The sequence below is a fragment of the Manis javanica genome, chromosome 12 (genome assembly GCF_040802235.1).
Source record: "Manis javanica isolate MJ-LG chromosome 12, MJ_LKY, whole genome shotgun sequence".
In the NCBI taxonomy this organism is placed as follows: Eukaryota; Metazoa; Chordata; class Mammalia; order Pholidota; family Manidae; genus Manis; species Manis javanica.
In genome coordinates, this window is record NC_133167.1 from 2,841,355 (window position 1) to 2,859,898 (window position 18,544).

Below are 18,544 nucleotides of genomic sequence, written 5' to 3' on the forward strand. Positions count from 1 at the left end.
GGATTTGTGTTTCTGTAAAGATTGGCGTAAGTGGCTAGGACTAAAGGTTGGACTTCCTCCGAGCCATGATCTGGGAGATGCCACCTCTTCCCAGGGCTGGTGAGACGCGCAGCCCTCTGCTAAGCAGCTGTGAGGCTCCAGGCCAGTCAGCCTCCCTGGGTCCCGGTTTCCTTATCTGTGACTTCACAGGGCTCTCGTGAAAATCAGATGAGTGAAAATATGCAACAGCAGCTGTCTGACAGGCATGTCCAAGCATTGTAGAAGTGTTTGCCATTATTAGTATTACTTGCGAGCTGGCTGGACATCTTACTGGTTAGATGGGAGTGTGCTGGGGGGACACTGCAGGAAGCCGGGTCCGCCTCCTCATTCCTCCTGCTGTGCTTCCTTCCTTCCTGTTCACAGTGCCTGGGTGTGCAATGCATGTCACCCAGTGGTGTCCCTCCTCCTGCAGTTTGCAGGCCAGTCCCAGCCCTGGTTTCCTGCCTGCTGGAGCCAGCCCCCTGCACACTGCGACCTGTCTCAACCCCATCCCGTGAGCAGTGGCCTCAATCCCAGTTGGCCCTTTCTTGGGCACAATCCCTCAGCTCCAAGGCGTCCTTTAGTTTTCTTCCATCCTTACTCGTTACTCTCTGATTACAGGTTAACCATCCTCGACATAACATTCTCCCTGTTCGAATTCCTGGGTGGTTTCTGGTTTGGACCAGCCCCTGGCTGAGGCATGGCTGCTGGGTCATTCTCCAAAGGACTTGGAACACATAATGCTTGTTAAGTCAAATTTCAAACCTAGAAATCTTTTGAAAGCAACCATCCTAAGACTTGTTAGAACATATAAACCCACATTGCTGGGAAGAGTTGGAGCTCTATGCAGTCAGGGCTGAGTAGGTTTTTGCATAAAAGCACTGGGGTTGAATATGCAGCAGCTATAGGTCTCTGGGCACTGTTGGGTGGATTGGGGACTGGATGATTTTACCTACAGAAACTCAGCAAGATATGAACTGCAAACTGTCCTCTGAATGAGGAGACATGGACTCTCTCATACCTAACCAACTGACCAGATCTCGTGCTTCCCAGATCCAGACAGTGCTGGGGACAGACCCTCATGACGTCTAGCTCTATGTGGGGGACACTTTCTTAATTATGTACACCCACTCATGTCCTCTACATCTGCATCCTTCAAGTGTCAACACTGGGGGAGTTTCAGATATTATCTTGGTTTCCACTGGTTAATATCCTACAAAGTTGACCAATATGCTGCTTAACCAACCTTATTTGAAACATAACATATACAAAGAGTGACTAAAAATCAGCAGGTTGCCCAATTTTTCTCCTTTCGTCCTAAGACACTGCAGTTGTCTCTCCTACTCCTTAACTTTACTTTTTTCTAAGAGCACTGATTCTTCTAAGAGCAGTAGCCTCATTCCCTGTGAATATACTTTTTTTTTTAAACGGGGAAGAAAAATATATTGATTTGATATGCTTAAAACATAAAAAAGATGATCTAAAATATAAAGAACAATTAATATGAAATAGTTAAATGAAGGTCTTCTTTCTCAGTGAGAAAAAATAAAAACCACATTTGACATTTCATTTTTTAATATTTTTAGCAGTACATTCTTTAAAAGAAGTTAACAACTTCAATTCCAAATATAAGGATTAAATAATGCAAATGAAAAGCTGTCATTTTCAGTGAAGCTACTGCCTAACACCCCTGGAAAAAAGTATTCTTATTGAACAGATGCAAAAAACTCTTAGAAAAGCTTCATTTGTTGCCTGTAAAGAGTCTTCTTAAGGTCACTTTTACTTCTAGACCATCCCCTTGTTCTAGTTAGAGTTTTGCTTGGTAATGGCTTGTGGTTCCACAGTGTTTTTTGTATGAAAAGCTTAGACTAAGAGACACTACTGAGATTGCTCAAACTGTAGATTCTGCCATGAAAGGAAGTCCCAACACTGTAACACTTCCCTTTAATTTTCAGCAAGACACATGAAAATAAAACTCAAATCCCCCTTGAACCTTTACTCTGATCGTTTTGAACGGCAATGGGAGGCTGCTGTGCCGCGGGACCCGGGGCTCCCAGGGCCCAATGTGCTTATTCAATGACCTGCAGGTTCAGAGTGACAGCCCAGCCCGGGGTCGGGCTCTGCAGACAGAGGCACGGGCGGCTGCTGGGGCTCCCGGGTGGGCCAGCCAGGAGCCCAGAGGAGCCCTGTGCTCGGGCCATGTGCTCACTGGGCTGGGCGCTCTCTCAAGCAGGGGATGCAGCAGCGCTCCCAGACGGTAACAGTAGAGCCCACAAGTCCGCACTTCCCAAGTGCCGACCAGGGTCCTGGGTGGGCTGGTGCTTACTGCTGGGACAAGAGTGCACTCCGATTTGCTTTCATTTTTTCCAGACGCTTCACTAAGTGGCCGTTGCTCACCTCAAGCTCTTCTGTTTTGTCCAGTGCAGAGCGAAGCTGGGAACAAAGAAGGAAATAAAGGCAGCTTTGAGGAACCTGTTTCCTCCAGAACAGGATCACCAAAACTCCAATCCCACTGAAAAATGCAATTACAGCCTGCACCCATGGAGATCCTGAATACATATGTGTGTGTGTGTGTGTGTGTGTACTTCTTAACTTAAAAAGTAAAACAAGACACAAGATTCTGGCCTCATGAGTAACTAGGCGACCTTCCTCCTCTGAAACAACTAGACCCAGATATGGCACAGTCTTGGGATCCTGATCATAAAGGGTTAAGTGAGACAAACAGAGCTGAGCCTGGACCGGCTAGAGGTGGTCCTCGCAGCCCTGGACAGTGGGGAGCAAGGATTCTGGGGCCAGAAACCAAAGCAGGGAAGCCTGAGCTCCAGATGGTCACCCCTGGGAGCCAGGGCCACAGAGCCTGGGGGTCGGAGCAGAAGGCTCATCAGCAGGCAGCCGCCTGAACCAGCAGGCAGAGGGCTAGTGCAGGAGCCTGAGGCAGGGGTAAAATAGCGGTGGCTATCGAGCTGTGGCTGTGGAGACAGCCCTCATTAGAACAGGGTCTGTGCCTCTGCTGCTGATCTAAGACCCTCACGGAGGGTGGCTGGCATTCTGGGACAGGTTAAACCCCCGCTTGCCTCTCACCAGCAGACAGGGCCAGAGGCAGAAGCAAGCCCTCTTTGCAGGAAACTTCCCCAAGTCATGCCTGTAGTCTTTCCACAAATTAAAATCAAGTATAGCCTCACTAAACACCAAACACACACAGGGACAGGTTGTTTGAGGCAGCGGGAGCAATAAACAACAGAATCAGACCCCCAAAGAGCTGCCTGAAAAACACGACAGCTGTGCACTACATCTTTAAAGAAATGGGCATACGGTTAACAAAGACACATACATGTCTACAGAACAAGAGGCATGAATACAGTGTAAAAAAACTAAAGTTAGTGAACTGGAAGAACTTTGCAAAAATAATGCTTTGTGCAACAGAGGGAGAAGAGATGGGAAATAGAATGGCAGGTGTTAAGGGTGAGGGGGTAGCAATGAGGGGGTCTGACGCCCTGATTAGAGGCACAGAAGAAGAACCAGGGAGGAGGAATTACTTAGGGAGATCGTGGTGGAAGTTCTTCCAAAATGGAATTAGAAAAAAAGACTTCATAGATCCAAGAAACACAACACATCTCAAGCAGAACAAAGAGCAACAAATGCGTTTACACCACATTAGAGTGAAACTGCAGAAAACAAAAGACAAAAGGAACTTGAGAGAAGCTTGGGAAAAAAAAGATCGTTTACAAAGGGCCCAGAGTAAGAACGGCATGCTGGCGGCATAACAGCCACGGGAGAAGGACTGCCGGCGATCCTGGCCCTCAGCTCCCACGTGGCAGGCCCACGGTCTCCTTTATGACATCAACGTGGCCCTCAGAGCAGTGTGGCGTGACGTGACAATCAGTAACCCAGGGGCAGGCGTTCCCGTGGGAAATCCTCCCTCTGCTGGCACAACAAGAATGTCATTACCCATTCTTTTCCTGAAAATAGCCTAGAAAATGTACCTCTCTTTGGAGTTTCCGTTTCTCAGCCTTAAGTTCATCTTCTATTTTTTCGGCATTTTCAGCAGCTGATTTATAACGTGATACTTGACTTTCTAACCTTATCACCTATAAGGAAGAGACAATATTTATACATTAATAGGCTTATTTTCATTTTCCAATTGCTTTCCCATATTTGGGATCAAAGGGTATGATTCAGTAAAATGGGACAATAGACCAAGCAAATAATTATGATCTAGCAATCTAGGCTAGGTAAGGTCTAGCCAAGCCGACTCTCTGTTCATATTTTTCTGAGCAGCCTGGTGCTGACACCTCCCAGGGACCTGCTTGTTCTCTGACCCTGGTCCAAAAGCGCGGTCCCCACAGCACTGACTCCGTGATGCTGTCTCCCCTCTCTGCGGGGCTGTTCTGCTGGGGAAGGGTAGGGCCCTGCAAAGGTTCCCCCAGGACCTCGGCTGCAGTCTCATCCTCCTGGGGAGGCGGGTGGGAAGTGGGTAGGGAGGAGGAAAGGCCAGGCGCTGACAGACGGCAGTGAGGGGAGGCAGCTCTGGGCTGGCACTTCCCAGCCAGGCCTGCTGTGGAGACGGGTGCAGCCACGGCCTCCTGGACACTCTGCTGGCCCCAAAGCGTGCTCTGGAACTTGTCACTTTCTAGGTGTGCTGTTCTCATTTTTATTTCTACAGAAGTTCCAGCCAAGAATACCCACAACTGAGGTGGGAAAAAGTACCTGTTTTTCTCTCTCCCTTTGGTTAGAACACACTGGGCCCTCAATTTGCTCAGCATGCCAAAGACATAAGTAACGCAAATCTAGATAGCAGAGGGAGCTGCCTGGCTGGGAGAAGCAGACAAACAGTCCGGGTGAGGAATGTCCGCACATGAAGTGCTTTTTAATTAAATAAATTATTTAAAAAACACAGAATTTGGAAAAACTGCCTGGCCACATCAGCTACTTTCTACAACTGACCATTGCTTATTGCCGGGAGCCAACCTACACCACCTGCCTGATGGCACAGCCCAGGAGGCTAATGGATAGATGCTGCACCCGGGCCACCAAAGGGGAGGCTACTGATATCTCTTCTGTTGCTTAATTTGACTATTTCCCTAGTCCAAACAGCCCCCAAGAATCAGAAAATGCCCCTGGGGGCCATTCCTAAGAAAGGGCCTCAGAATGAGCCAATGAAGGAAGCCCCCGGGGAAGGACTGCTGGGAACTGTAGAGCGATCATAAAAACCTGGCTTGTGTCAAGATTGTCCCTCATCTAAGAGAAAATTAAACCCTACACATTCCCCCCAGGCCGGTGGGTTATTATACCTGGGTTGGGAAATAAAAGAAGGTTCAGGTGAATTCAGGGTACAACTCGTAGAAAAACTTGGCCCTCAGGAGAAATAAGAGATGACCATGATAAGGTATGGGTCAAGAGAGCAGACGGGAGCCTTGTTTGGAGGGGCCAAACATCTTGGCGGAGTCTCCTTAGGAGCCATTCCTGTAGGGATCATGGGAGGCGCTGTTACAGCCAAGATCACCGGAACGACTGCTGCTCATTCTACTCTAAGTGGTTTCGGGGAACTATAGAAAAAACACGCCCCGCAGCAAGTCTAGGTGGGAGACCGATTTTAAGATGAACTTTCCTAGATTAAACAAGTTTTAAGACACATTTAGAAGACATTGTGTTGTCTTGTAGAAATTTAACCTGAGATTAAAATCTAAAAGTAAAAGAGCAACAGAAAAATCTTGAGGAAAAGACCAGGATGATCTCTCATTGTTGGAAGAGCAGGGAACATTCCGGGAAGTAGATTATGCCATAAATACCTAATGATGCATGCTTTTTGATGATTTTATGGTAACTTTATGTAACCAATCCCTATATAATGCTTGAAGTTTCTGTCAATAAACGGCCAGCTTGGCATTTCTGCTAGTGTCTGTGTCCTCACTTACTCGCCGATGCCGTTCACCTTCGGGGATGCCTGGACCCACTGGAGCAGGACTCCAGCAGTTTATGAAGGATTAGGATTGACTCTATCAACCTAAATCCTGATAATGACCTTTCCTTCTTAACATTTTCTCTCTGTAAGAAATATATTAAGGACCTTTGTTGGTTCTATAAATCTCTGCCTCTTTTTGTCCTCAGCCTTTCAGGGACGAGTTCCAGCAAGAAAACTTCAGTTAATCATCAATTTAGCCATTTGTCACTGCTTACAAGTGTGCACGTACATTTTGTTCTAATGCAGTTATCTCTTGCTCAGATTTTGCAAGTTTGAATTTGAGGTCGCTGATCTGTCTGTTGGCATCCCCTAAAGGTTGACAGAAAAGGAAAATTTGTTAAGCTCTTGGGCTTTTAAAATGTGAAAACAATAGTTACTGGGAGGCAAGCCTATATTTTGTAATTGTCTTGCAAACTTCTAAGTTCTGGCCTGTGGTCCTGCAACTCTCCGAGCAGAGACAGAAGCAGTTGCTCTCTCCCCGCGTACGCAGGCTAGGGTAGTACCCAGGTGAGAGCGCATGAGAACAAAGATGAAGAAATGGAGGGGGTAGGGGAAAGCGGGGAGCAGCCGGGCCTAATGTTACCTCCATTAACCTTCTTTCTAGTTTTCTACCATAGAAAAACACCTTCCGTTTTTTTCCATATAATCAGCAGATCAAAAAACAACTGTACCCAGCGTGGTAAACGCGGTTTCTTGCCGTGTGTCATATGTTGGTATCTTGGTGTGTGTTTTTGACCACCTGGACTATTTCTTAGGCTCAGACAGAAACATCTGTGCCCTGCCCACTGGCCCAACCTTGTTCTCTCATGCAAACAAACCTCTTCATGCTTTCGTACTCAGGGCTTTTGTGGGAGTATGGGGAACACCACGCACTCTCTGCATGAGTTTTTCTCCTCTAGCACAAGTACACACGTAAAAGGGTTTCTTCTACACAGGGTTGACATTTACTTTGTAGGTCCATCACATGCACGTCCGTCCCATTTTCTAAGACATCATCTTCAGGGCGTAGATAGTCCGGTTTGCTGTTCCTCTGTCTCTCTTCCAGCTGTCCTCTGAGTTTCTTAATCTGGAAACACCCACCAATAAAAGATGTTAATTTCTGTAGCCTGAACAAGACTGAAATGCTGAGTTTAGAGCCTACCAGAAAGGAAGCAGTGAGTAAAGGAAACACCAACTCCCCTAAATACAATCAGACACTGCCTTTAAAGTTATTTCATGTGCCTCTAATGCCAAAGAGACAGGGTTACACAGGTAAGCCGTTGAGAAATGGAATAAAAGGTTACACTCTACAACCCCCAGCCACATAGGGAGCCTTTAATAAAGAAACCAACCCAAATAAATACATGGAAAACCTTTTGCCAGTTAGTATTCTTCTCAGAAAGTAATTGTATAATGAAAAGGAATTATAATTTACAGTAACAGGCATGAATTATTTTGTAACATTGGGGAAAATGTTATTTCTAAGGTTGAAATTCCTCTTGAATTTAGGAGAGTGTACATAAAATACTTAGAATATTTATGGAAGAGCTATCAAGTCAGCGCACTATTCGCCTTTGCTTCACTCGCTAAGAAGCCAGGAAGGGCCACCTGGAGCCTTCTGGGCACAGAACTACTGTCACTGAGTCCCCAGCAGAACAGGGTATTTCCCAGAACCTGATCAAGTTGCAGTTGCCACCTTCTGGGGGTTGGCCTCCACAAAGCTTTCTTCTAAGAGAGACACATATAGTTGGAACTGCAGTAAGAGCATGCCTGCAGGATTCTCTGGTGTCCGATGGGTATTCTCCCAGCCCATGTCCTATTAACGTCCAATCGCTGTGGACTTGGGAGTCCCAACATACAGTGACACGAGCAGAGACCAGCCCCAAGCACATCCCGGTCACCGGGGCACACTGCTTTTGTAAGTACAGAATTTCGATGGACACATGTCTTTGAAAGATCACAGGCGCTTCAAGAAATCCTCCTACAATATTTAGTTCATTTCCCCAATTTTGAGAGAAATCTTCAACAGAATTGTAAAAAGTTAGGCAAATACCTTTGATTAGGATTGTGAAGGAAAATGAGAGGGACTGAGTTTCCTTAGAAAGAGGCTGTAGAGTGATTTAATAACTATTTCACATACAAAAAAGACCAAATGGGGCAACTGTTTCGCATTTCTTGAGGTAGAAGAGAGTAATGGAAGTAAACCATTAAAATAACTCGGATCATGTTCGACAAAGACATACCTGCCGGACAGGGGTGCTGCTCACAGATTCTAAGACGGACTTCCATGGAACAGAGAGCTGGTGCTGCACCGCCCCAGCCATGTCCCTGCCTCCCAGGGGCGAATCTAGGCCTTCCACGTAAATATTTATTTTAAGCAGCAATTGATGTAGAGTGATTTGAATTCAATTCCACGGCCTTGAGTCTTACAGACATCGTCCCTGAGCCTCATAAGCCATCCAGTGTTCTAGTTGGATAAAGACACTCAGAGCCCCTGCCGCGTGGGGACAGCTTCCCGCGTGGGGACAGCTTCCCGGCAGGATGCGTCAGGGATCCCTGATGACGGAAGCAAGGGCGGGGCTCCGGCTCATGGTTTCAGGCGCCCCATTGGAGAACTTGTCAAATAATAAAAAGATTGTTACCTGTTCCAACAAGCATTCCCGTTCATCAACAAGCTTTTTCAACCTAGTATCTGAAGGAATCAGAAAGATAAGAGGTTTAGGTGAGTCTGTGCACTGCCGTTTCAGTAGATCACTAACCTGGAGAATGAGCATTTGGGTTAGTGAGTGGTGATGAAGGCATTACACACGTACCACAGTGATGAGGTCACAGACAGGACGGGAAAGAAGTCAGCCTCCCTCACATGCTTGTCTCGTCAAGGGCAGCATCCGACCGCATGCAAACAGGCTAATCTTCTACGTGGGGTTAGCATGCAAGGGCACTAGGACCAGACCGCACTGCAACACAAGACCTCACAGGCTTCACAGTGTGACGTCATCAGCAAGGTACCCACACACTGAGAGTCGCCTCAAATAGCAGCATTTTCGTTAGCCTTGAATTCCCAAGTTTACATCACGGAGGTGTTTCTTTCTCATTTCTTTCATAGACTCACCCACATCAGGGTTCTGACTATATATTTAGGGATTGTATGTCTGCTGACAACATACCCACTAACCCACTTGTCAAGGGCTGTTACTCCTCTGAGGAAGAAGGCAGGAATAGTTTAGGACCCGTCATCCCTCCCACCCCAGATATGTAAGTGTGCACACACATGAGCATCTAGAAGTCCCACAAACATCTCCCTGAAGGAGTACAAAGAGCAACACCAAGGCCTGGGGAGGGCTGAGGGCTTAGGGGTTCACACCAGTGTCAGGGCACAGCCAGGAGGCTGTGATGGCGGCAGGCTGCCAGCATGTACTGTGTCTTCTTCCCTCTGCGTCAGGTCAGGTGTTGTTCTAGAGGCCCTAAGGCAGCACCGCCACCGTGTACCTCTTCTACGGGTGAGAGAGCAACGCCCAGCGCCACCACGGAGCTTTCCTGGGGCCTCAGGGCTGCCCCCAGCCACGGCGCCCACCACTTTTCCAGATCTAGACCCAGAGCCCATCAGACCCGGGCTCCCAGTTCTGGGCTTGCTCTTCTGAGGGGACGGCGCTCTCTCGAGCCCAGCTTTTGACTAGCCGTGGAAAGTGGGAGTAATTCATATAAAATGCATGTGTTTCCATATAAAAAATCACCAACCACATCCTAATCCAAGTTACGTGCTTCTCTGATTCTTCCAAACACCTAAGTTGTTATTTTGAAAGGCACAATTACAAAATACAGGAAACCAGAAAATGTTGAGCATGATATAGGATTAACTTATGATTCTTCGAGTTGCCTGTTAATTTACATACAGCCAAACTGCTTCTGACAGGTGTTTTATTCTTTCTCTTCTATAAACCCGACTGAAGCAAAAAAATTTTTTAGTTATAAATCCAGCTTTTATTCAACACTATTTTATGTTCTTATATACAAAAAAACATATGCATCATAAGAAACACTGAATATATGAGTGATCTTGAAGCTTTTATATCTATAGTACAATTTTACACTTTTTCAGTAGACAACTTCAAATATCCCAGATAGCAAGTGAAAAAATCAGTGCTAACATGTCATAATAGGGCTAGCAGAAAAATGAGAAATAAGGGTAATCTGACCTTAGTCTTACTGAAAAACGGAGAGAAGTGGAATTTTTAAGGAAATTTTACAGCAGAATTGCAGATTAAAACTAGTTTTAAGAAAATAGAGAAAGGAAATTTGATGAGAAAATGAATAACTGCTTTTTCATAGCTTTAAAAAATCAAGCTTAATTTGTTGAGTGAATAGTGGTACATCATTGAGATGCTTGCTCACACTTAGTAAGCATATTGCAAGCTTATTATTCCCCTATATTTACTAAGTGGCATTGCTCATCATTGGTTCCACTTTATAAATAGATGTAAACAACCATGGCTGCAGTTTTTAGAAGCAAGGCTCAAAGAAATGAAGTCACAATGTCTCAGATTAAATTTTCTTTTACACTGGGAAGTTAAAATGAGCTGCCTATTAAAGAAATTTCAGTAATATTGTTAAAGGATTACGTTTTTAAACAAAATCTAGGTTTTGGATATTAAATTCCAACCGATTTCCTGGTATGCATCCTAGAGGCCTGCAAAAGGAGAAACAAGGAGGTAAAGCCTCACGGGACCCCTTGAGGCAGCCAGTGGGAGCAGGTGTTGGGGTTCTCCGAGCCTGTCCTCCGGCATGCTTTGGGCTCGCTCGTCATTACCTTGTCTGCCCAGGGGACAGCAAGGTCAACCCCCAGCGATGACCACAGTCACTAAGCACTCACTTTCTAGTGCTCTGCCTGGATCTGATCCTCACAACTCTTAAGGACAGGTTTGAACCCCATTTCCAGGGAGCAAAGTAAAGCACAGTGAGAGGAGGTAGCTTATCCTATGCCACCAGGAGGGTAAATTTCGTTCTGTGGGTTAATTTCAGCCATCATGAGCTCTTTTCTCCCCTCCAAATTCCCAAAGGTAATGCGGGGGAGACTGAGGTCTCAAGAAATCCACTCCCTCCTCGAGCTACCTCGGGGTGACTGTAATTCACAAGGGCAGTCTTCGTTCTGGCTGGGGCCAGCTCCCCAGCATCTCCTTCCTGCAGAAGGCAGAGCTGGGATGGGTGCTGAAGATGACTTGTTTTTCTCCTGTTTACGGGTCCACGAGGTCTGCACAGATGAGAACTATCTACATCAGCCATGCTGAGGCCATTAACATCTTGAAAAATATGTAAGTCTGGATGTAACAGAGGCGGTGGGTGGGAGGAGGGAGAGAGTGAGGGGTTTTTCTCTGTGTATGATTGCCCTACTGAATAAGCATGTCGTCTCACATGATGCATGCACACCCACCCCTTCCTTTCCTCCTGGAACCTGGACATTTGGAATTAATCTTAGTGCTGTGTTCCTGTCTCGATGGCCATGGTGGCATCCTGTGTAAGGCGTTCTCCTAGGAAAGGAGTCTACCCATAGAAAACAGGGACCCAAAACCATGTAACTCACAGGAGTATTCTAGGATCCTAGTGACAGTGGAAATTTAAACATTCACGTCATTAGATTTCCTGTTAACTGTAAATACCAAACGTCAAAGTACTCAGAGCACATCACATCCCTACAAACTCTTTTAAAAATCTTTACTGCTTCCCAACCTTTGTATATTGCAACACAACAAACTATAATTCAAAATTCTGTGAATTACACTTCATTATAATGGAACACACACATTTTACATCCAGTAGGCATGTTCTGGTTTGGGGCTGAAACAGAGCCCAGCTTTCTGATTTAAAGTGCCAGCAACCAATTCCTCTGTTCTGCATGAAGGGGAAACCTCAACAGTCTCTGGGGATGTGGTTGGCAGCTAACTTTTCAATCCTTAGATCTGAGTCTGAATCTTCTGACTTTGAAATCTTTCCAAATTGCCTTATATACCTCTTTGCCTTAAACAGAATATACATAGGGAACAGGTAACCAGTTCCTATGAACATCAGTTACCGTGCTGGGCTATGATGTCATCCCTTGGAGCAGAGTAATTGGTGTGCACCATGCAGGTCCTTAGATTATCAGAGATGGCGTTGGTGGCGCTGATTCTTGTTTGCTTCTTTGTTGCCAACTGCCTAATTCTCGGCTGTCCACTCCCACTAGATGCTGGGCCCTGTCTGTTTGTTCACTGGCCCAGTGCCTTCCATATATTTATGAAGTGATCAAAAATATTTATTCGCTGGCTAGCTTATTTTTACATATGCTGTTGAGTAACGGGAAGGAAAGGAAAAAACTTAAAATGGTTTGGTAACCTTGCCGTTCAGTGAGCTTGCCTGTTGAATCACTCCCCCAGAGGCCTTTAAAGCAGTAAGGAGAGCCATTTCTCAGTTGAGCATTCCAGTAGGAATGCAGCTTTGCTAACATTAGGGACATGGGCTAAACCCTTTAAAGTCCTTTGCAGCCCTGGCCCCGATCCCCTAGCAAGCCTCATATTTTCTATTTATAAGGCACAAGTGGAGAGGACGTCTCAGTCCCATTGGTCTCTACTTTAGGACACTTATGCAGAAAGAGTCAATATTTATTTTCATCGCACTCTCTAAAACATCCACGTCTTGGCACTGGTGAGCAGAGCCACAGGATGGAGGTCCCTCCCACTGGGGCTCTTCATCAGAACCTCGACAGTCTCACAGGAGGGGAAGATCCTCTCAGTTCTCCCAAGTTTGGCCCAACACGAGGCCGGGTCTAGACGCCAGGAGAAGACAGTCATTCATTACTGGCAATACAGACCTCCAACTGGCAACTGGCGTCCCAGAAAGAGATACTACTTTGAAGATGGGATTATGTGCAACAGCAGCCACAGTCAGAATTCAAATAACCCAAAAAGTGGAATCACAGGTTTGTAAAATTATAAAATGTTTTTATTTCAATTGCATAATAACACTTATGTTTGCCTCAAATTCCATTGAGGTTTTGCTCTTTTGCACTCAGTTATATCCTGTAACAGTAATATGAATTCATATAATCTCATAAAGTGTCAACAGCACACCCAATGAACATTCCCTTGTGATGTTAGTATTTTACAATTACTTTTTAATTTAACTTGACAATGGGTTTTTTTACATGCTTCTTTATACAGAAAATATAAATTTTCTTAAGGAAAATCAAAACAAGATTTTTGTTATAAGAATATACTGAGAAACAACCAAGGAGACTATTTATGCCAAAATACCAAAAGTAACTTAACTCTTTTAAAACATCCTGTTATAGCCTAATCAGCAGTTTGCAAAAGAATAGTAGCCTTTTGTACTGCTCCTCTGAATATGATCAGACAACTACAAAGAGAAGTGATTTTAAGGTAAAAAAAAATCTATTTTAGAAATGATTCCCCCACCCAAATACTGCAGTAGGAAATGCAATTGCAATGTGTATCTCTTTCACAAAAAAGGATTAAAAAAAATCTTTGTATAAAAATAACTTTGGTACCCACTTGACATGAAGTGAAGTTGAATTTCCTACAAAGTAAATTCAGGTATCATCACCAGTGAGATTTGAAAGTACTGGTCTGAGATAAACTAAACCTGGGCGAGGTAAAGGCAGCTGAGATCCCTCAAGTGCTGGCAGACATTTACTTGGTATCCCTGCCATGATTAGTTATTGTTCTAAGGTGAAAATCCTATCACTCAGTGACCTATATGCTATTTGGCCATTTATCTCCTTCAAAATTTACTTTCAAAAATAAAATAACATGTAGATTATAATGTGCACAACAAAATCCAATAAGAAAATACACATATTTGAATGAGACTCATTAATTATCAACTACACTCATAATGTGGAAATCTCAGAATGCTATTTGGTCATTTCAATTAGATGCCGTTCTGGACGAGAATACCCACATTCCTATCAGTTTAAGGCAAATGCTAAATATTTTGATTCCCATTTTAAGCAGAAATGCCAACAGCATTACTCAAACAGGTGTCTGATACCACCTTTTAGTACGCTCTCAATCAGGAACTTCAACCGATGACAGCTGTGTCTTTCCACTCTGGGGTGAAACCTTAATGATGAAATACAATCTATGAGTAATGATCTCTAACTGAAAGTAGTAGCTAGTGCTGTGGTCAAGTGTCATACGGTGCATCTCTCTCAATCTAGAACATACGTGAACCTCCCCAGCGGGGGTGACGGACACGAGCCTCTCGGCTGGGACTTACTGGGTAGTCCTCGGCCCCCTCGAACACGCCGCCCCGGCCTAGGACAGGGAGCAATCTTCTCTGCTTTTGCCCTTCTCGCCCCTGCCTTGTGTCCCTCTGCTGTCCGACTCCCCGGCTGGTGCCAGGTCGTCATCCTCTGGACCGGTGCCATCGGGAGCCCCCCTGACTACCTGACTCGGATATTCTGACATCTCATGCCCTTCTGTACCTTCTGTTTGGGAGGCATCATTCACGTCCCCTGAGGGACGTTCGGGCAGGGCCCTGCGAGGCGCCTCTTCATTCTCCGGTCCCGGAGGATTGCTCTGAGCGGTGGCATCTTCTTCACCATTATCCTTTGTCACACCTTCATCTAATTCTTTATCACTGGCAAGAGTGCCTGATGACGGAACTGCAGCATCTTCAAAATGTAACGTGTCTCCTTCAGCCTGAGTGTTTACATCATCGTCTTGGTTAAATTTTCCATCCAACTCAATTTTAGGATTTTCTGGACAGTCAACATCTCCACTGCCTCCTGCTACAACCTGTTGGGGCTTTTCGGCGGCCTCACTTGGCGCTTCTACGGCCGGACTTCTGTCAGTAAGTCCTACCTGCTCTTCCTCCTTGACTTCACTTAAATCTGGGTCCTGAAAAGTTAACTCTTTCTTAACCTCGTTAAGGGTTCCGGCCGCTGCTGGTATTTTTTTCTTCTTGTTTTTCTTTTTCTTGTTTTTTGTCTTCTTTTGTGACGAATCCAGTGCGTCCGCCTGCTGGTCACTCTTTTCTTCATCAGGTCCTCTTGTATCTGTGGGCTCACTTCCAGCATCCACCGCGCTGGGACCTGTCCTCTGAGGACTGCTTTGGGCCGCTGCAGAACAGGGCGTGCCTGGGACTTCGGTCTGCGTCAGTTTCTCACCCCTCGGTTCCCTTTCTTTGTCCTCTTGCTCGGCGTTTTCCCCGCCCACTTCTGTGCTCTGACTTGGGACCCCCTTGGGCTCAGCCACTTCCTGGACGGCAAGTTCTTTCTCTAGGCCGTGCCCCGTGCTCGGGTCCCACGCTCGGGGGCCACCGACTGCACACGTTCCATCGTGACCTTCGGTGCCATCGCCATACCTGGGAGGGCTTGAGGCTACTGTGCCCACTTGCTCCCCATATCCAGTTAGCCCTGCCCCCCCCACAACCCCCATGGGGCTCACATTCTGCCCCCCAGTGTCTGCACTGCCAGCTTCAGCTGTTTGTAAAGGAGCAGGGTCCTGATATGGTTTTGTGCCGGCCTCTCCCAAGTTGGTTTTAAAATCGTCTTTGTCTTTTTCCTGTTTTTCTGCAGGTTCTTCACTTCGGTTTTTGCTATCCGAGGCATTACAACTCTCCTGCCCACTCATAGGACCCTGGATTTCACCATCTAATTCACTCAGACATTTGGACAGCTCAAGGGGAGCTCCTATCCTGTCGTGGGGCGTGTTTGTGCCCTCGCGTGACTGAGCCTGCTGTGTTTCTTCCAGGAAGGGGGTGTTCTCTAGAACTTGGTCTTGAACCTGCTCCTTGTGCGCAGCACCTGCTAACAGCCCTAGGGAGGAGGCACTGTCTTCGGAGGTTTTCTGGTCCTCGGCATCCTCACCAGGATGGGACACCTCTGTGTCCATACGATCCTTTACTGGGTCCTCTTTGTGCTGTTCTTGCTCAGTATGCTGCAAGATTTCTCTTTTCCCCTCATTCTCCACAATTTCATTTTTCACCTCCACTTCATTGGCTCTTCCTAAAAGACCATTGAGAAAATTGAAGGGACCCCATGATGTGGTGACCACTCAACATATATCACAGCGTAAACACACGTTCTCATCCCCCCGACCCCATTCCTAAGGAGAGAGAGTCATCACAGAACCACGCAAACAGAAGCCCCTGCCAGGTCTGTGCAGCCATCGCATTAGCAATGTTCGATCAGTGCAGGCCACTGCCCGTCTCAGAGGCAAGAGGGGCCACTGTGTGTGGGCTGATTTCAGAGGTGAAGTTAAGTTTTAACAGGAAGAGCTCTGGATCAGGCAGCCGAACAATCCGAAATGATGGGTTTAAGAACGACTTAAGGTTCTGCTCCCCATTCTCATTTCCAAACACACATCTGGGCTACTCACTCCTCCAGCTGTCACACTTACTGCACATCACACAGCCCGAAAAGCGGCTTTCAAAGAATTTATAAAGTAGACATTCAGTTCACATTAAGAAACTCAGCCTCAAGGCCAACCTCAAGGAAGATACTTTGGGATCAGTTCAGTAAAAAGAAGTCCACCCGCACCAGCTGGTCACTGTCTTCCTAGGAACACAGTCTGTGCCTCTGCTCTCTTCCCGGGGGGTGGGGGGCTTCCCAGCAGGAGCAGACACTAAGGTCAGGATGACCACTGGGCCATTCAATCATTCACCAACTGAAGAATCATGAATTAAAGAACATGTTACGGCTTTGGAATGAACAGTTGTATTTTAGATTCTCCAAACATAACCCCAGCATCATAGCTACCATATTACTGAAAGTCAAAGCTTGATACTTTTATAACCCAGTGGTCTCCCCATAGGGGGGGTGCACACACCCCAGGAAAAATGGGGAAAGTAGTAGCACCTGTGTTTAGTTAGTTTTGCTTCACCCTTTACAAATTTCTATAGGTATATATGTCTTATAATGTCTATTTTTATATCAACAAAATAGTAGACATATATAAATGAGCAATAAGCATATATATTGGAAAGTTTCCAAAATTCTTTACAGACAAGGATTTGTGATCAAAAACATTTGGAGATCACTTTCAAAACTGGTATTGCTATTTTTTTTAAGGTTCATTTCACAGTGGTTATCAAAGATTTATAAAATGTATATTTGAACAAGAGCAGCCTGGTCAAATTCCTAGCTGCTCAGGTACCTAACAGAAAGGTATGGTGGGAATTAATGGATTTATTTTATCTTCCTTCACAACTTTAACCCATTAAAAGAGCTGTAACCCTTTAACAGTCCTAGAGGTAATAGGGTACTGCCTGAGGAAGCCTGTCCTGAGAATCCGGGGCCTACAGCCGTCTGCATTTCCATAACTAAAAATAAACAGGATGAAATCATTTAAATGGAAATTAAAGTCAAGGACTCTGACCTTATTCCAGCCTCACTGTAAAGAGCTGGACCCCAACTGAAGCCAGAGGAAAGTGAGGCCACATCTGGGGGGGGGGTCACTTCAGGCTGCACCCCAGATTCTGAGGGTGGATCCCACTGCCAAATATTATGACAGATGTTGATTGGTGAATCTTCTCAGATATTTGCAAACTGTATAAAATATTCCTACAATCTACTGGATCCCCCAATTTATATTCTTCCAGAAACAAAAGCATGATGTCCAAAGCCCTGACCTCTGACAAAGGGCAAGTGTGTTTAGATTCCTGCCGGTAAGGAGCACACTTCGCACTGACCGCGCTCTGCGCCCAGGGCTGCCTGTCCCTCCCGAGCGGTAGCTTGTGGTAACCAGGACATGGTCTGCTGTCCAGGCCCCTTGTGCCCCCAACATGCTGAGTGGTGTGTGGGTGCATGTTGTGGGCTTGCAAATACGTCCACTAAGTTACTCTACAGCCTCTGCTCTTCTGCCTGACCCTCAGACGGTTCTGCACAGATTAAGTCAGTCACTCTTGGCAGCACAGGTCTCAGGAAACCGAACAGTGCTGTCCCAGCTGTCACCTAGTGTTCAGACCGTTTTCCTTGCATCCACAGTCTCACTTGGCAGCTTTGAGAAGCAAGAGAAACGTATTCTTCAGCCCCAGGTGGTGAGCTCTAAACAGAGAGGCACGCCAGACAACACGTGCGGGTGGTCACATGGCTGGCGAGGAAGTCCCCGTGAGGTGACAGAACAAATGGCATGCGGTGTGATTGTTAATTGATCAGTGATGATTACTTCAAATTTAATTACGCATGGAAGGTGAACCAATGCTGCCTGGACCCCAGGAAAGCAAGTACTTACCTGGCATCTCGTCCCCTGGTGTCTGGAGGGCATTCAGCTCTTCTTTCCCCATCTTGGTTGGACCTTGGTATCCAAAACTACTTAGAGTATCTGAAGTCTCTCCGTTGGTAGCTATTTCTGAATTTAGGATTATTCCGTGTTTCTGGGAACAAAAACAGGCCCATCGTAGTGCTTGCTGAGTGATACTAGGTCAAACTCTATTTTAGTAAGAATGATAAAAAAGAAACTATTTGTCCTGGAGTAGAGGAAAATTCTACAGGGTAAAGAAGTGCCAGGCCCCACACTTGTAAGCACTCTATCAAGACATGCAAACCGGGACGTCTGACTCTGACGGGCCCCCTGACACGCTGTGAGCAGG

At 46.0% G+C, this 18,544-nt stretch overlaps 1 protein-coding gene across 50 annotated transcripts in view; it reads right to left on the reverse strand.

Annotated features, from left to right (window-relative positions):
• Positions 1-1,948: 1,948 nt before the first annotated feature.
• The window catches only part of LRRFIP1 (LRR binding FLII interacting protein 1), a 131,090-nt gene continuing 114,494 nt past the window's right edge, over positions 1,949-18,544 (reverse strand). For 44 of the 50 annotated variants that reach the window (XM_073217915.1, XM_073217911.1, XM_073217909.1 and 41 more), the window contains 2 exons: positions 18,187-18,328; positions 12,910-15,959 (listed from right to left, as the gene is read on the reverse strand). In XM_073217915.1, the coding sequence (XP_073074016.1) occupies positions 14,266-15,959; positions 18,187-18,328 (1,836 nt within the window). In that variant the 3' untranslated portion in view covers positions 12,910-14,265. Of the gene's footprint in view, positions 2,452-4,001; positions 4,107-6,209; positions 6,290-6,928; positions 7,047-8,601; positions 8,652-12,909; positions 15,960-18,186; positions 18,329-18,544 lie in introns of those variants that run through there. The other 6 variants (XM_037009698.2, XM_073217924.1, XM_037009699.2 and 3 more) reach the window with 1 other exon arrangement.